This window comes from Xenopus laevis, chromosome 3L, assembly GCF_017654675.1.
Source record: "Xenopus laevis strain J_2021 chromosome 3L, Xenopus_laevis_v10.1, whole genome shotgun sequence".
Taxonomy (NCBI): domain Eukaryota; kingdom Metazoa; phylum Chordata; class Amphibia; order Anura; family Pipidae; genus Xenopus; species Xenopus laevis.
The window spans coordinates 141,888,945-141,905,462 of NC_054375.1; the positions used below are offsets into that span (position 1 = coordinate 141,888,945).

A 16,518-nucleotide genomic window follows, 5' to 3' on the forward strand; every position below is an offset into this window, starting at 1 on the left:
CGTCACTAATTATCCAGCAGAAAATGAGGCTGGTCTGTAATATAAGATGATGCTACAGGTTTGCTGATTATTAAATTCTGATGTTAGTCTCGTGTTGTGATGGATTAAGATCAGACACGGGTTCAATGATCTTTGATCTGCACATCACTAATTCAGATACCTGATCTCTTTACCAGTGGTGTAACTATAGAGGAAAAAGGGGGGCCACAACTGCTGGGTCTGCTTCCTCTATACAGGGCCGGAACTAGGGGTAGGCAGAGTAGGCACGTGCCTAGGGCGCAAAACTTGGGGGGCACCAGGCACCGGACCTAAATACAACTGTGCAGTCCAGTTGAAAGTGGGAACATATTTGGCCCCATCAATGCTCCACAATTTCACAGTAGTAATACATGATTCCCTGTATATTTAACAGATAATTCATGGATTTTGTGTATTGTAGTTTTATATATATATATATATATATATATATATATAAATATATATATATATATATATTTATATATATATATATAATACACAAAAGCCATGAATATCTTGTAAATTATATCCTTATAAGCGGTGAGTAGTGATGTCATTTTGGTCACATGACTCACTGAATCTTGTGTATTATAATAAATAAAGTACCCCTTGTTGGAAAATATGAGGATATTAGAAGTCACCTTGGAGTTCCATGACCTGTATAAAAGCCTTCAGCCTCGTGCTTTTAGATGATCATGGAACTCCTCAGTGACTTATAATATCCTTATATTTTATAATAGGTGGTACTTTATTCACTATATAATAAATCATGAATGCAGGAAACATAAAGTCATGGAGAGTGGAAAAGGGCAGAGCTGTATTAGGCTGAAGCCTTGATCAACATGCTTCAAATTTAGCTCTTTAGTCCTATCACATACGCTGAATTGAAGAGACTCTACAGAATTTGTCCTCATTTAAAAGGGATTTACTCTAAGCTGAACATATCACGTCTCTGCCATTACATTGCTACACGCAGGATTCTCATTAAAGCGCCCGACAGAAGCACAGACATACACACATATGCACAGAAATGCTCCGCGATATAAATAAACAGAAATATGGACAAAATACAAATATGGACAAAATTATGCCCTTCTCCACTATCAATTATCCCAGATAATCTTAATGGGGGATTAGCCGGCTCCTTGCTGCAGATGGGTCCTCCTTTATTATGAAATGATTTTAATGACCCTGCAGCTGGGGAGGGGGGGACCCCTGCAGGTTATTTTATAGGGCTGGGCTGGTCAGTTGGGCTCACAGTGATCTTCTTGCTTGGGGCGACGGGATGGAATCTGTGCAGGTATCAGGGGAGGACCAGACCACGAGAGACTCCATAAACCAGGCTGAGCTGCAGCAGGAGGTAAGGGCTGAATTTAGCAGGGTGTTCTATAGGTTTCATTCTGTATACTGCATGGTCTGGGGGGCACTTTATTGCAGAGAGTTACAGTACAGGTATGGGATCCGTTATCTGGAAACCCGTTATCCAGAAAGTTCCAAATTACAGAAGGACCGACTCCCATAGACTTAATTTTATCCGAATAATCCCAATTTTTAAAAATGATTTATTTTTTCTCTATAATAATAAAACAGTACCTTGTACTTGATCCCAACTAAGATATAATTAATCCTTATTGGAAGCAAAACCAGCCTATTGGGTTTATTTAATGTTTACATGGTTTTCTAACTGTTCTCTGGAAAACCTCGGGTCCAGAGCATTCTGGATAACAGGTCCCATCTCTGTATTGTGTAGCTATACATAGAGAGATTCAGTTGTTTCAGCCTGTGCAATATTATTATTGTTTTATTGATTGGGAAAGTGATTGTTCACATCCAGACCAAGCTGTGAGAGTGGCAAAATGCTTTCAAGTACAGGTATGGGATCTGTTATCCAGAAAGCTCTGAATTACAGAATGGTCATCTCCCATAGACTTCATTTTATCCAAATAATCCAACTTTTTAAAAATGATTTCCTTTTTCTCTGTAATAATAAAACAGTGACTTGTAATTGACCCCAACTAAGATATAATTAATCCTTATTGGAGGCAAAACCTATTGGGTTTATTTAATGTTTATATGATTTTCTAGTTGACTTAAGGTATGAAGATCCAAATTATGCAAAGATCCATTATCCGGAAAACTTCAAGTCCCGAGCATTCTGGATAACAGGTCCTATACCTGTTTAAAGAACTCTGTAGAGCTAAGAATCCTTCCTTGGATTTGACATGATTTAGTCTTCACTGTAATGGTGTGTGGTGTGGGATCTGTTATCTAGAAACCTGTAATCCACAATGTTCCAAATTACAAAAAGGCCATCTTCCCCTAGAATCCATTATGATATAATTTAAAAAAATTTAAATGATCCTTTTTCTGTGTAATAATAAAACAGTACCTTGTATTGATCCCAACTAAGATATAATTAATCCTTATTGGAAGCAAAACCAGCCTATTGGGTTTATTTAGGGGCACATTTACTAAGGGTCGAATTTCGAACTCAAATTTCAACCATCGAATTGAAAAAATTCGATAGTCGAAGTTTTTTTTGTTTGAATTTAGCTGTTTTCGATCAAATTAAAATCGTTCCATCGCTCTTAGAAATCGTTCGATCGAAGGATTTTCAAAAAAAAATTCGACTTTTAAAAACTTAGCCAAATATTGGCTATAGGTTCTAGGAGGTCCCCACAGGCTAACATAGCAATTCTGCAGGTTTAAGGTGGCGAAGTGTTGAATTCGAAGTTTTTTAAAGAGACAATACTTTGATATTTTCGAATGGTCGAATATTCTATGTCTTTTCAATTCAAACCGAATTTTGGTCTATTCGATGGTCGAAGTACCCAAAAATTACTTCGAAATTCGAAGTTTTTGAATTTGAAAATTCACTTTGAAATTCACTTCGATCCTTAGTAAATGGGCCCCTTAATGTATAAATTATTTTTTTAGTAGATGGTATGGAGGTCAAAATTGAAATCCAGAAAACCCCAGGTCCCGAGCATTCTGTATAACAAGTCCCACACCTGTATTAGACGGCAGATAAAAGTCTAATTAAAAGCATCCTATTAATTTATACTCTGTCTCCTGTCTCTACACTTATTCTGTGCCATACAGGCTCCACTATCCTTGTTCTCTGCTGTACCATTTGGGATTCACCATTGAAGAGGTTGTTCACTTTAAAATTAACTTTTAGGGGCAGATTTACTAAGCTCGAGTGAATAGTTTGAATCCAAAAATATTCGAATTTCGAAGTAATTTTTTGGGTACTTCGACCATCAAATTGGTCAAATTAGATCGAATCGAATGATTCGAACGATTCGAAATAAAAAACGTTCGACCATTCGATAATTGAAGTACTGTCTCTTTAAAAAATCCTTCGACTCAATATTTTGCCAAATAAAAGCTACCGAATTGAATGTTAGCCTATGGGGACATTGTAGATAGGTTTTGGTCACTTTTTATGATCGAATAAAAATCATTCGATCGATCGCTTAAAATCGTTCGAATCTGTCGAACGATTTTTATTCGATCGAACCTTTTGCGCTAAAATCCTTTGAATTTGATATTCGAATTCAAAGGAATTTTACTTCGAGGGTCGAATTCGAGGGTTTTTTAACCCTTGAAATTCGACCCTTGATAAATCTGCCCCTTAGTATGGTGCAGAAAGTGACATGCTGAGACAGTTTGCAATTGGGCTTATTTTTTTTTTTTTGTTGAATGATTTAGCTTTTTGTTCAGCAGCTCTACAGCCTGGAATTTCAACAGCTATCTGGTTGCTAATGTCCAATTTAACCCATGCAACTAGACAGTGAATGGCAGACTGGAATATGAATAGGAGTGATTAGTAATAAAAATAACAATAAAATCGTATTCAAACTGGAATATATATTTCAGTAAATATTGCCCTTTTACATCTCTTGCCTTGAACCACCATTTTGTGATGGTCTGTGTGCTGCCTCAGAGATCACCTGACCAGAAATACTGCAGCTCTAACTGTAACAGGAAGAAGTGAGGAAGCAAAAGACACAACTCTGTCTGTTAATTGGCTCATGTGACCTAACATGTATGGTTTGTTGGTATGTTTGTGTGCACAGTGAATCTTACAATCCCAGGGGGCGGCCCTTATTTTTTTAAAATGGCAATTTTCTATTTATGATTACCCAATGGCTCATACTACTAGAAAAGTATATTATTATGAAAATGGTTATTTACATGAAGCAGGGTTTTACATCTGAGCTGTTTTATGCAATATCTTTGTATAGAGCCCTACATTGTTTGCGGGGTATAGTTTTCCTTTAAGTGTATATTCTTTTTTTGTCACTCGCTGGCACTACTCAGCTCTTCCTTAGGAAGACCAGTAGAGAGTAGCAGGGCCATTTTGGGAAGCCCCTATGTTGCATAAGGGGGTTTAATTTTCTCATTATGCAAAAAAAAACAAATTGTTCCACTTTCATGACATCACTATTATGATATCACTGGGGAAAAGGGCTTAACATTGAAAAAACAAAAACAAAAATAAATTATGATTAAGATGGTGAAAGGTTTGCTTAGAGTTAGAAATGCTAAATCGAAATGGAAGAAGGGTGAAAGTAGCTGGCGGAAAGCCATTAGAAAAGGCCAGATAAGTACTGATAGGAATTGCCAGTGTGGGGTATCTTGGTGGGATTAACCAGCTTTACATGGAATGATATCAATACTGGTGCTATAGGAAGATATACATTTTAGGCTTTTGGAAGAAAAACATATATAGAGCATCATGCTGAGCCATTATCAGCTTAGGGTGACTTATCATCATTAATACATAATGGCGGGTCATTATCAGCTTGTAAGCACTTAGCATCATTATAGAGTATAAGTTGGGCTACCCCTAGTTTATAAGCACTCAGCGTCGTTGTACAAATAATGGTGGGTCATCCACAGCTTATAGAATCTTAAATGTCGTTGCACAGAACCGGGATCTGTCTCTGACTTACAAGTCCCAGGAGCAGCTATAATGTAACCACTGGGTTCTGATAATGTGTATGCGGTGACCTGGCTTATATTGTTTTATCATTTAGACCAGTGGTCCCCAACCTTTTTTGGCCCACGAACCGGTGTAAGGGCAAAATGTTTTGCAAGGAATGGGGGGTGGGTCAGGGGAGTCGGGAGGGGGTCAGTGGGGGGTCAGGGGAGTCGGGAGGGTTGTGGGGGAGGATCGGGAGGGCCAGCGGCAACTGTGCGCCCCATTAGGACTTGCTGGTGTCCAATTTAGGTGCACCGGTGTCCAATTCGGTGCACCACGTTAATTCCGGGCTAGGCTTGGCGGCCCAGTTCAGGACTGTCCGCGGCCCGGTGGTCGGGGACCCCTGATTCAGACAGAGCAATGCATTTCCATGTGGGATATAGAGTTCCCTTATGTAAAACACTGATCATGTCATTGTTAGACTGCTGGATATCAAGTGTCTGCCATTTTTGTTGTTACTGTTACTGCTTCCTCTGCAGGAGACCTCCAAGGAACAAGAAGGCTTTTTTAACCTTCTCACCCATGTCCAAGGTGCAAGACTAGATGAGCAGAGATGTAGCATCCAAATCGCACAAAACAAAGGAGAGCAGGACAACAAGGGCACCTGTAAGTGCATAAGTCTGACCAGCTATCACTTACACCTACATCTTACCTCCCAACATTCTGGAAATAGAAAGAGGGACATAAAGATTCGCCTCGCGGAGTGATGCAATTTTGTTGACCACGCCCATTTTTGTGGTCACACACCCCTAATTACCATGTCCATTTTACAAAATTCGGCAGGTTATGAAAGTTTGAACACATTTCTGTGGTTTTTATGCGTTATTACAGTTTTGCTAATGAAGGTGAATTGCCCTTTAAAGAGGAAGTAAAGTCTAAAATAGAATAAGGCTAGAAATGCTGTATTTTGTATACTAAATATAAACATGAACTTACTGCACCACAAGCCTAATCAAACAAATGATTTATGCTTTCATAGTTGGCTACAGGGGGTCACCATCTTGTAACTTTGTTATACATCTTTGTAAGACTAAGACTGTGCACATGCTCAGTGTGGTCTGGGCTGCTTAGGGATCGTCATAAATTATTAAAACAGCACAAGTCAAATAATATCTGCCAGAAGCCGATACAGCAAGACTGATTAATAATCAGAATATACAGACAGCACTGGGTCCTGTGTTGTCATGTAATCTAATGTGGATTTTATAGTTGTTGTACTGTTTAATACAAACGTTCTCCAACTCTGCAGAACCAGTGGCTGCAGCAAAATAATTCTCCAAATAGAATCCCAGTTTATCTGTTTAAATCTGGCTCCATGATCTTTGTCCCTGCAGCTGGAGTTGGACACAGTAAAGGGGATGTAAAGGCAAAAATAAAATCCAATACAAATCTCTACACAGTCGCCGACTACTCTACAGGGAAACAAACAAAGCTGCTTGAGTTCTGCATGGCTGGGAAGTAAGGCAGGGGCTCCCCCTGCTGTACATAAGTATGATTGTTTCCCTGCTCAGCAGTTAGGGACCATCTGACAATTCCTATCCACAGCAGTAAATGAAGGGAGAATTTCACTGCATACAGTCAGGTTTCTTTTAAAAATGGTAGACATTTTTTAATTAAAGTATATTGGAGATAGGTTTCTTTTTCATTAAAGAAAGTAAAAATGTGGTTTTATTTTTTTTGATTTTAGATGCCTTTTAATGTTTACCTTAGGCCTACAATGTCACACTCAAACAATCTAGAGATCCAAAACATTTCAATAAAATGAAGTAAGGCCCAAGTCAACCTACAAAGGTCCAGACTTGGAAAAAAACTAGATTTAAAAGATAAAACCCCTAGATTTAAGCAGTTGATCTGCTTTTAGCTTAAATATAGAAGCCTACTAATAGTAGAGCTCTATAGGAGACCTGACAGTCCCCCTACACATTTACAAATATCAGCTAAGACTTTTACCCTACAAAGGTTCGTCTTCAAAGAAGGCACTTTGAAAGCTACATTTAGGGGCCTATTTATTAAACCTCAATATTTTTTTTGGTTGACTTTTTAAAGATTTTTTTAATACTCCAATGCTGCTAAAAAGCCAAATAAACACCAGCTAAAACCTGTTGAGGTCATGTAGAAGTCAATGGCAGATGTCCCTGAAGTTGTTTCTTGACATCATGATCTGTGCAGGTTTATGTTCCATAATCCAATAAATTTGAGTTGTCGCTGCACCAATTTGAGATGAGTTAATCAATTAGAAAAAGTTGCACAATTTGAATTGGTGCAGGATTTAGTTGCTTTTTCGTACCATCTTTTTCAAGAAGAATTACAGGTAAACAGGGTCGGACTGGGGGGCCCGGGCCCATCGGGACTGCTGTCCAGGGCCCCCCTCCGGCCCCCTGCCCCCTACTGTGATGCGCCAGCTCAGCTTGAATTCTTCATGGAGCCACTCAGCAAGCATGTACAATGGCGTCCCTCGGCGTGCACGCGCAGACGCCAGAATTTTTTTTTTTTTAAAAAATCCCAATATCTGGAGAGGGGGTCTGGCCCGGCGGGGGCCCATGAGGGTCGGGCCCACCGGGTTTTTTCCTGGTGTCCCGTCGGGCCAGTCTGACACTGCTGGTAAATTAAGAGGATTCGGGTTTGGTAGTTTGGTCAAATTCTTTTTTTATTAGAGTGAGAAAAAGTCAAGTAAATACCCCCTACTATTTCTTTCATGTTCTTAAGACAGTTTACTCACACAAGGGATGACATGACACCAATCCCATGATAGTTATAATATCTGTAGAATTTATATTTATATTTTTTCCTTTCTACAGCACCAGTCACGCCACCTCCTGAAATGAATGTTCTGATGGACATGTTGGCACATTCTCAGAGCCGGAGACTGGACGACCAGAGAGCAGAATTCACCCAACTGTCAGGGTTTCCAGACACCATGCCAAACCGCAGGGCGTCCCATGATAATGGAGGGTTAAAGGTGAGCAGCATAAATGGGTGTAACTGCAAACTACAACAAGGTGAGATAGTGTTGGCTAATATAGTTGGCAAGTGGAGAAGATCACCTGTTCACCAGAGATCTGTGTATGATTATGAGTGTGCCAAGAAGCACCAGCATTGTTCAAAGAAATTAAAGGACCAGTAATATTGTTTAAAAAAAATCGTTAGTATACAACGAAAATAAAACACAAAGACAAATGAAACTTTGAAATCGCTAAGTCTTTATTAAGAAATAACTTACCGAAACTCAGCTTGTGCTCTTCTTTAGAAAAGGCGATCCGGCGATCCATTGTATGGCGCTCAATTTCTCCTCCCTGCCTTCCTTATAGGAGATAGCCAGGGAGGCGCAATCGAGTGCCGCACGATTAGTGTTGCCACTCGGCCGGTATTTTACCGGCCTAGCCGGTAAAACACCTGCCAAGGCCGGGGCCATTATTACAAATTTACCGGCAGCTGCCGGTAAATTTGTAATGCCCTTAAAAAGACCCCTTGACCCGCCCCTAATCCCCTGTAAACGTAGCTTTTTTTACTACGTTTTTGTCCTGGCCGCGCCGTTGCCCCGTCCCTTTACAACGCAACACCGCCCCCTTTGATGTCACACCCGCCACTTTTTGTACCCGCCCCCCACCAGCTGGTAAAAAATTTAGCAAAAGGTGGCAACCCTACCCACGATGGATCATCGCATTGTCACCTTTTTTGAAGAAGAGCACAAGCGGAGTTTCGGAAAGTTATTAATAAAGACTTGGAGATTTCAAAGTTTCATTTGTCTTTGTGGTTTTTTTCTTTGTATACTAACAATTTATTTTTGGTTATTTAAATATGGACAGGGCCAGCATTTATATAGAGCAGTGATCCCCAACCAGTAGCTCGTGAGTAACATGTTGCTCTCCAAAGCCTTGGATGTTGCTCTCAGTGTCCACCAAAGCAGGTGCTTATTTTTGAATTCCAGGCTGGGAAGCACATTTTAATTGCATAAAAACTGAGTATAGTGTCAAGTAGAGCCTCTTGTAAACTGCTAGTCAACATAGGGCTACCAAATGGCCAATCACAGCCCTTATTTGGCACCACAAGGGACCTTTTCATGCTTCTGTTGCTCCCCAACTCTTTTTACATTTAAATGTGGCTCATGGGTACACATTAAATAAACTGGAGATAGGAAGAAGGCAAGGTTCCCTATTGATATGTATATTGTAAGGAATGATGGATATACTTAGGTAATATCAGCCTTCCAAGAACATACTTGCATCTAGAACATGTCTCAGGGCCCGCTGTGCACTTCTGCGTGTGTGTGTGAAAATACTGCATTTAAGGTTTGAAAAGCACTGTATTCCATTTGGTTGGATTTACTATATTTCTTTAATGTGCTAAAAAAAAGATGATAATATTTTTGCTCATTTTCCCAAAAAATATAAGCTTGCAATAGGCAACATTGGGTGTCTCCAGCTTTAATTTGAAGAACAAATTTCATATACATATATATATATATATTTATTTTATTTATTTTTTTATTATTATTTCAACCTTTTAAAAATAGACCCCTATAATTTAGCAGAAGCAACACAGAAAACCTCCGATAAAAACTGGGCAAACCGCAGGCTTGGGAACTGGTTCTTTTATAATGGAGTCATTAAATCACAGAGCAATGGAAGTATTTTGATGTGACTGGCGTTGGATTGTCACTGGTTAGGACTTTATGTTTTCACACTGTCATTGTAACTGAACAAACATATTTTCAGAATAAATATGATTGTGTCATATAACTAACACTATACACTGTAATAAAGCCCTATGAGCCCACCTGTAGGGCCAAAAATAACTCTGACTTCTTATAGATGGTGTGTCCTGCACAGGGGGGATTTGGAAAAGAAAAGCCATAAAGCAAATGCAGAATGGCTGGCAGTTCTGTCTTTAGTAGTATCTGAGCAAAAACATAATAAACAAGGCCTCTTTATATAAGACTTACACACCTATAGCCCAACAAACCTTCATAAAGAACTATAGGCTGCAGGTTGGAATGTCATAATCTAGTTTATCAGCTATAATTCAGTCACACTCTCTTGTTCTCTTGTGGCTATTATCCCACTGCTATAGATACTATCCCACTCTACTATACCTGCTATCCCATTCCCAGAGACTATTATCCACTGTTACTATAGGCACCATCTCTCCCTACTATACCTGCTATCCCACAGTCACACTCCCTTCCCAGAGACTATTATCCACTGTTACTATAGACACCATCTCTCCCTACTATACCTGCTATCCCACAGTCACAATCCCTTCCCAGAGACTATTATCCACTGTTACTATATGCACCATCTCTCCCTACTATACCTGCTATCTCGCAGTCACACTCCAGGGATACTATCATGGGAAAAAAAAAAATTCAAAATGAATCAGTTAATAGTGCTGCTCCAGCAGAATTCTGGGGCAGCTGGGAAATTGACAAAATGTCTAGCCCCATGTCAGATTTTAAAATTAAAAATGGATTTCAGCGCAGAATTATGCTGGAACAACACTATTAACTGATTCATTTTTAAAAAAAAATTTTTTCCCATGACAGTATCCCTTTAAAGTACAATTGTTCATTGGCCACTAGAGGAGTATGTTGGGACATTCCTTTTCTCCACTACATTTTCAACTTTTTTTACTTAAAGATCAATGTAATTAACTCCACAATGTACTGTGTCACTTCTAATGCTTTGAATTGTGTGTTATATCTGCCATAATGTAACACGATGGTCACAACCATGCCATGCTTTGATATAATAACTAACCTTCAAATAGCCATTTAATTATCTCAAGGAACAGATGTCTTCCTGGACTGTACAACCATAGTTACTGGGTCTAATCCATTGTGTCCTTCAAGCGGTTGCTGCATTAAAGTCTTTTAATGAGATGTCTTCACCCTCCATCATTTCTGTTTCCATTTAGAACCAGCCATAATCCCTTCATCCCCACTGTGCACCCACCACACGGAAGATAATATGAATGCTCAAGATCCTTCAAGATGACTTTGCCTGAACGAGACATTTACATTAGTTTAGTGCTGATATCTGCAGCTTAATAAATCGTTTTCAGCTCGTCTAAGCTCGTCTGTAACTGTGCCTCAATTGCTCCATATTGAGTGGGTGAAGGGACTATTTTACACACAATATAATATTCTTTCTCTCTGTGTTGCCCATATAAGGGACTTAAAGAACAGTCATAGTAAAATCTGTAAATGGTATGTCTTCAAGTGACTTGGATATGCAACAGTTTATTGAGTGGCAATAGGAATGACGTGTTTAGTGAGTCTGCCACCCATTAGTTACTTCTTTCTCCAGGACGCAGACGCCCCAGGATCCCAGACAGATGTTCCAATTTCAGCCAGTGACGATTATTTCAGCTTCATCAATCAAGTACACAGCCAGCACCTCGGAAAGCTTCTTAAGAGTCCGGGAGGCCGGGCAAACAAATCCTAGGAATAAAACCATCCAAAATTGCAGTTTATAAATCACAGCAAAAACTTCACGTGGGAAGGACCGGCGTCTCGTCAATCACAGGGATTTTCATAAAGGAAGACCAATACTTTATTTTCTATTAATGTATGTACCACAGCATGTATATAAGTAGAGAACATTTCTGCATTTGCTTTCCTTCACTCAGCTGGAGGATTCTAATCATTTACATGTATTTATAAATAGGCGACATATTCTGCAGCACTGTACAACAGGAGGGGTATCCACATACAGTAGAACCCCCATTTTCCGTTCTTTAGGGCAGAGACAGACGAGAAGATTCGGGGAGATTCAGTCGCCCGTCAACACCTCTTCTTCCTGCGACTAATCTCCCCGAACTGCCTCCCCACCGGCTAGAATCTAAATCGTTGGTGGGATGGCATTCGGAGCACTTCGTTTTCCGAAGTCGCCCGAAGTTGCCTCACGAGGAAACTTTGGGCGACTTTGGAAAACGAAGTGCTCCCTTAGCAACAGTACTGCTTTTATTGAAACACCTTTCTCTAACACAGGCAATTTTTGCCAGCTTTTTGAATTTGCACATACAGTAGAACCCCCATTTTCCGTTTTTAGGGCAGAGACAGACGAGAAGATTCAGGGAGATTCAGTCGACCGTCAACAAATCTTCTTGGGGCGTCTAATCTCCCCGAACGGCCTCCCCGTCGGCTAGAATCTAAATCGCCAGCGAGATGACACTTGGATCGGTTCATTTTCCGAAGTCAACCAAAGTTGCCTCACAAGTAAATGTCCCCAAACTGTCTTCCCGCCGGCGGAATGGAACTCTGAGTGCTTCATTTTCTGAAGCTGTCCGAATAAACTTCAGGCGACTTTGGAAAACAAAGCGCTCCAAGTGCCATCCCACCGGCGATTCTAGCCAGTGGGAAGGCAGTTCTGGGAGATTAATTGCCCGAAGAAGACGTGATTTGTGGACTGGCGACTAATCTCCCCGAATCTCCACGTGTGTCTCTGCCCTTAGGGGGCCAAGAAAAAATTTGTTTAAAATCCGGGAATATTTAAAATCATGGAAATGAATTTTACATTTTATATTGGTGGGACCACAAAAAAAATGTAAAACAAGGGAAAACTTAAAATCGTGGTGTGTAAAATTGAGGTTTGACTGTATATAAATATGTGCTAAAAGAAGTGTCCTGCACTTCTGAGTTAAAATATATATATAAGTGTACCAGATATCATGCTGAGTCCAAAAATTAAAATCTTGCACCATGGTGGTGGCGACAAAAAGGTGTAAAGAAAATATAAGTGGTAATCAGGCTTAGTTGAAGCCCCCTTTAAAGTTATCTCTTATCTCATAACAAGGTGAGAAATACAGAAAGAACTTATAAATGTCTAGTTTCCCTTGCACGAGCCTTGCTTTTTTGTTTTAATTCCAGAGCACAAATGAGTTATCATTTTATTCTGTCTACATGTCTATACTGCTGCTGTAATGCATGATCTGATAGAACAGCAGCACCAGGTCCTTCCAATCGAATAAAACCGTCATGTCCTGCCCTTGTCTGTCTGCGGTGCCTTTTCAAGTCTTGTGGGATAAAATCATCATAGCCCTGTTCTGGAATGATGGTGGTGGCAGCACATAGTGCACTGCAGAAGTGACTTATCTACCAATGGCTCAGCTAATGTACTGGAGCCAAGACACTTGTAGGGCCCTGTTGACATCCAACTAGGGGGCAAATTCACCAGCAACAGCTTTGCAGCCATCGCAACACTTCGCCAGTTGTAAATTCGCTAGGACATTGGCAATTCACTAAAGTGCGACGTTGCATCCAGGGCGCCAAACGCTGGTGAATTTTCGCTAGTGTTACTTCAGCCACTAAAGCGAAGATGCGCTAGCGTTGCCTAATTTCATACGGCGGGAGATGAATGGACGTATATGTTGCAGCAAATACATTACATTAAACAAGTCCAGGCAACCTTAATAAAGAAAATAAAGTTGTTATAATGCCCTACACATAAGCCCACTGTATATTATTATTATTATTATTATTTTATTATTAACATGTATTTATATAGTGCCAACATGTTTTGTAGCACTGTAAAGTAAATGTGATTATACAACTAAATCACATGGATTTCACACATAGAACATATGGAGTTACATACATCACAACCAATACAGGTACAAAAGGTGAGGAAGGCCCTGTGCAGAAAGAGCTTACAATCTAAAGGGAAGGGAATAAGACACAAGGTGTGGGAGTGGGCAAGATCAGAATTAAGTGGGTGAGAGATGTTGTACTGTATGTGGTATTGCGTTTGGTAGTTAAGCAGAGTGAGGGTAGGCTTCTCTAAAGAAGTGCGTTTTAAGAGATTTCTTGAAAACAGAAAGGTTGGGAGAAAGTCGGACAGACTGTGGGAGAGCGTTCCAGAGAAGGGGTGCAGCCCTTGCAAAGTCTTAAATGCGAGCATGTGAGGAGGTAATGAGAGACGAGTTGAGGAGCAGGTATAGTTTATGTTCCATATGTTAGATAATTGAGCGGGGAACCCAGTTACTCCAAAAAAAATTTACTGACCTTTGCAGGCTATAACTCGGAAAAAAGGAAAAGATGCCAGCGTTTTTTGGGACTTAGAAAAATTTTGCACTAAAAATTGACAAAGTCCTATGCACTCCATTGCACATCACCTGGTCTGAGCTGGTGAAGGCAAGTCTGGCGAATGAGGTAACGTTCAGTAAAATCCGCACCTTAGTGAATTTGCGGAGTTACGTCCGTTCGCCAGAGCGAAAATTCGCCTGGCATTAGAGTGCTTAGCAAAGCTAGCGTCTATTTCCTTCGCTAGCGAAGTGACGCCTGCGCCTGTTAGGAAATCAGCAAAGTTCTGAAATGACGTCACGCTGGCGAATTTTCTCTAGCATTAGTCACTTAGCCCTTTAGGGAATCTGCCCCTAGATATTTGCAGCAGTTCTATTTGCTGCTTTTTACTGCGGTGTTGCTTTACTAAAGTCAAGGAACGAGACTGGAATAGCCTGGGGTAATGGAGCAGGACACACGACTGCTGGAGCACTGGAGGACTGTGCAGGGGTTACAGTGTCTAAGCAAAGTACAAGTTGAGCAGCAAGTAGGGTTGTCACTGGGTTGGTATTTTACCAGACTGAGCGATAAAAATGATACTTAATGTAAATGTTATTAATAGGGAAGAAGCTGGTCTGGACTGAGAATCAAAATAAACCCTGGCATTTCCATACCTCCCAACTGTCCCGTTTTTTCATGAGACAATTGCAATCTTGAGAGCTGAAACCGCAGTCCTGGACTGTTACTGAAATGTCCCGACTCTCTTTTTGATCTCCTGCACTGAGCAGACAGAAAAAGATACAAAGTTTCACATACAGAAAGTCCTGTAACTTTATGCAGAAAATGTGGCAACCCAAATAGCAGGGAATGTATTCAGGGTGGAGTAAACACTGAGGGATGTGCAAAGTACTGGAGGGTTGTGTTTGTGTGTGATATACACTGATGCTGTACAATATACTACTTATAGTCACTAGAGTATTCATGCCTTTTTACAGCATGTAAATTAAAAGCCAACCTGGCTTAGCTTTTTTCAATTACTTTCCATTTTTTATTTTTTTACCATTTTTCCAAAATCCAAGTTTAATGTTCCCGTCTCTGGTGTTTGAGTCTGGCAGCTCAGTAATTCCGGTGCAGATTCTGAACTGTTACAATTTTGCAACATTGAGTTGATCCATTTCTCAGCAGCATCTCTGAAGTATTAGCAACTATTGTATCAATTCTAACAGCTGCTTTTAAAGGGGAACTCCAGCTTCCAAACCACAATTTGATAAAGAGGCCACATAACACAGAAACCCCTTATATACCCAATAAAGAGAGAAGGCACATACCCTTAAATTAAACTACGGGGTGATAATCCATAGGTGGCTCCCCATAAGACTCTCCAGACAGAATTGCAAATATTAATGGATAGCACACCCGATTTGAAAAATTGAATACATTCATTACAAAAAAGAAGAAAAAAATAATGTACAGAAAAATAAGTATAAGGAGGTGAGTCCAACGCATTTCGACCTCAAGGGTCTTCCTCAGGGGCACAAAATAAACAAAAAAGGCAGAACGAGTCTTACTGTCAGTGTGATTTTATAGCACATGCTGTTAGTTTTCGGATGAAAATCCGGCGTCTGACATCACTTCCGCCCCCTGGTAATCAAGAGGTAGAGCAGCTTCTTCTGGGTAGTGTGCTGGAGCGCAATTGCGTTCCACCATAGCGTCCATACTGTCCATATGGTTTTCTAGCCCATGCTGTAAATTTACAGATGAAAATCCGGCTTCTGACGTCACTTCCGCCCTACTAGTAACTAAGAGGCAGAGCAGCTGGATAAACAATTGCAGCAGCACTCCGATGTTTGAAAAAACTTTTTATTTGTGCAACAACGGCAACGTTTCGGACTATTCCAGACCTTTATCAAGCCAAACAAATGTGTAACAAACGTGCTCTTAAAGGTGATTACCAGGTGCTTGATGGGAGGATTTACCAATTAGTCACCACCTCCCAATTAAGAGACTCGATTCCCAGCAGTCTCTGTAGAATGTCCGTGAAAATTTGTGCAAAATTATCTCTCAAACAGCTCAATACATTGATAATTAAATAATTCATCCATTGTGTTAAGAATCATTATATAAAAGTTTAAAAATTGTGATAAAAATCCAATATAATACATTTCAATTGTGAGAATTTTTTGAGACACAATGTGATACTGTAACATTATAATCCATAGTAGTGAGTTTTAAAATTTCTTGTGACTCACATATTTGAGTCTCCTGGATAACGTGCTGAAACACAAATGCGTTCCACCATAGCGTCCATGTCTAGCTTTAGAGAGTAACGATCGGCGTAGTACAAATATGTCCAATATAATACATCCACTGCCAGCAGGTCTGATTATCTAAGTAATCCGCTGGTGAATCGATAGGCAATACGCTGAAAAAATCAGTGTGCTATCCATTACCCCTTATATACCCATCAGAGTTACCTGTTTTTTCAAAAAGTATAAATAAATGCCATTTTCTA

The 16,518-nt window shown here is 40.0% G+C and overlaps 1 protein-coding gene across 2 annotated transcripts; it reads left to right on the forward strand.

The window, feature by feature from the left end:
* Positions 1-1,246: 1,246 nt before the first annotated feature.
* LOC121401608 (Purkinje cell protein 2-like) lies at positions 1,247-11,724 on the forward strand. 2 transcript variants are annotated; one of them, XM_041587121.1, is made up of 4 exons: positions 1,247-1,378; positions 5,488-5,614; positions 7,807-7,967; positions 11,314-11,724. In XM_041587121.1, exons 1-4 carry the CDS (start codon positions 1,304-1,306, stop codon positions 11,449-11,451), a joined length of 501 nt encoding a protein of 166 aa, XP_041443055.1. In that variant the 5' UTR covers positions 1,247-1,303; the 3' UTR covers positions 11,452-11,724. The 2 variants fall into 2 exon arrangements, with proteins under 2 accessions (XP_041443055.1, XP_041443056.1); XM_041587122.1 differs by having other exon boundaries at positions 1,249-1,378; positions 10,922-11,407.
* The last annotated feature ends 4,794 nt before the right edge of the window (positions 11,725-16,518 follow it).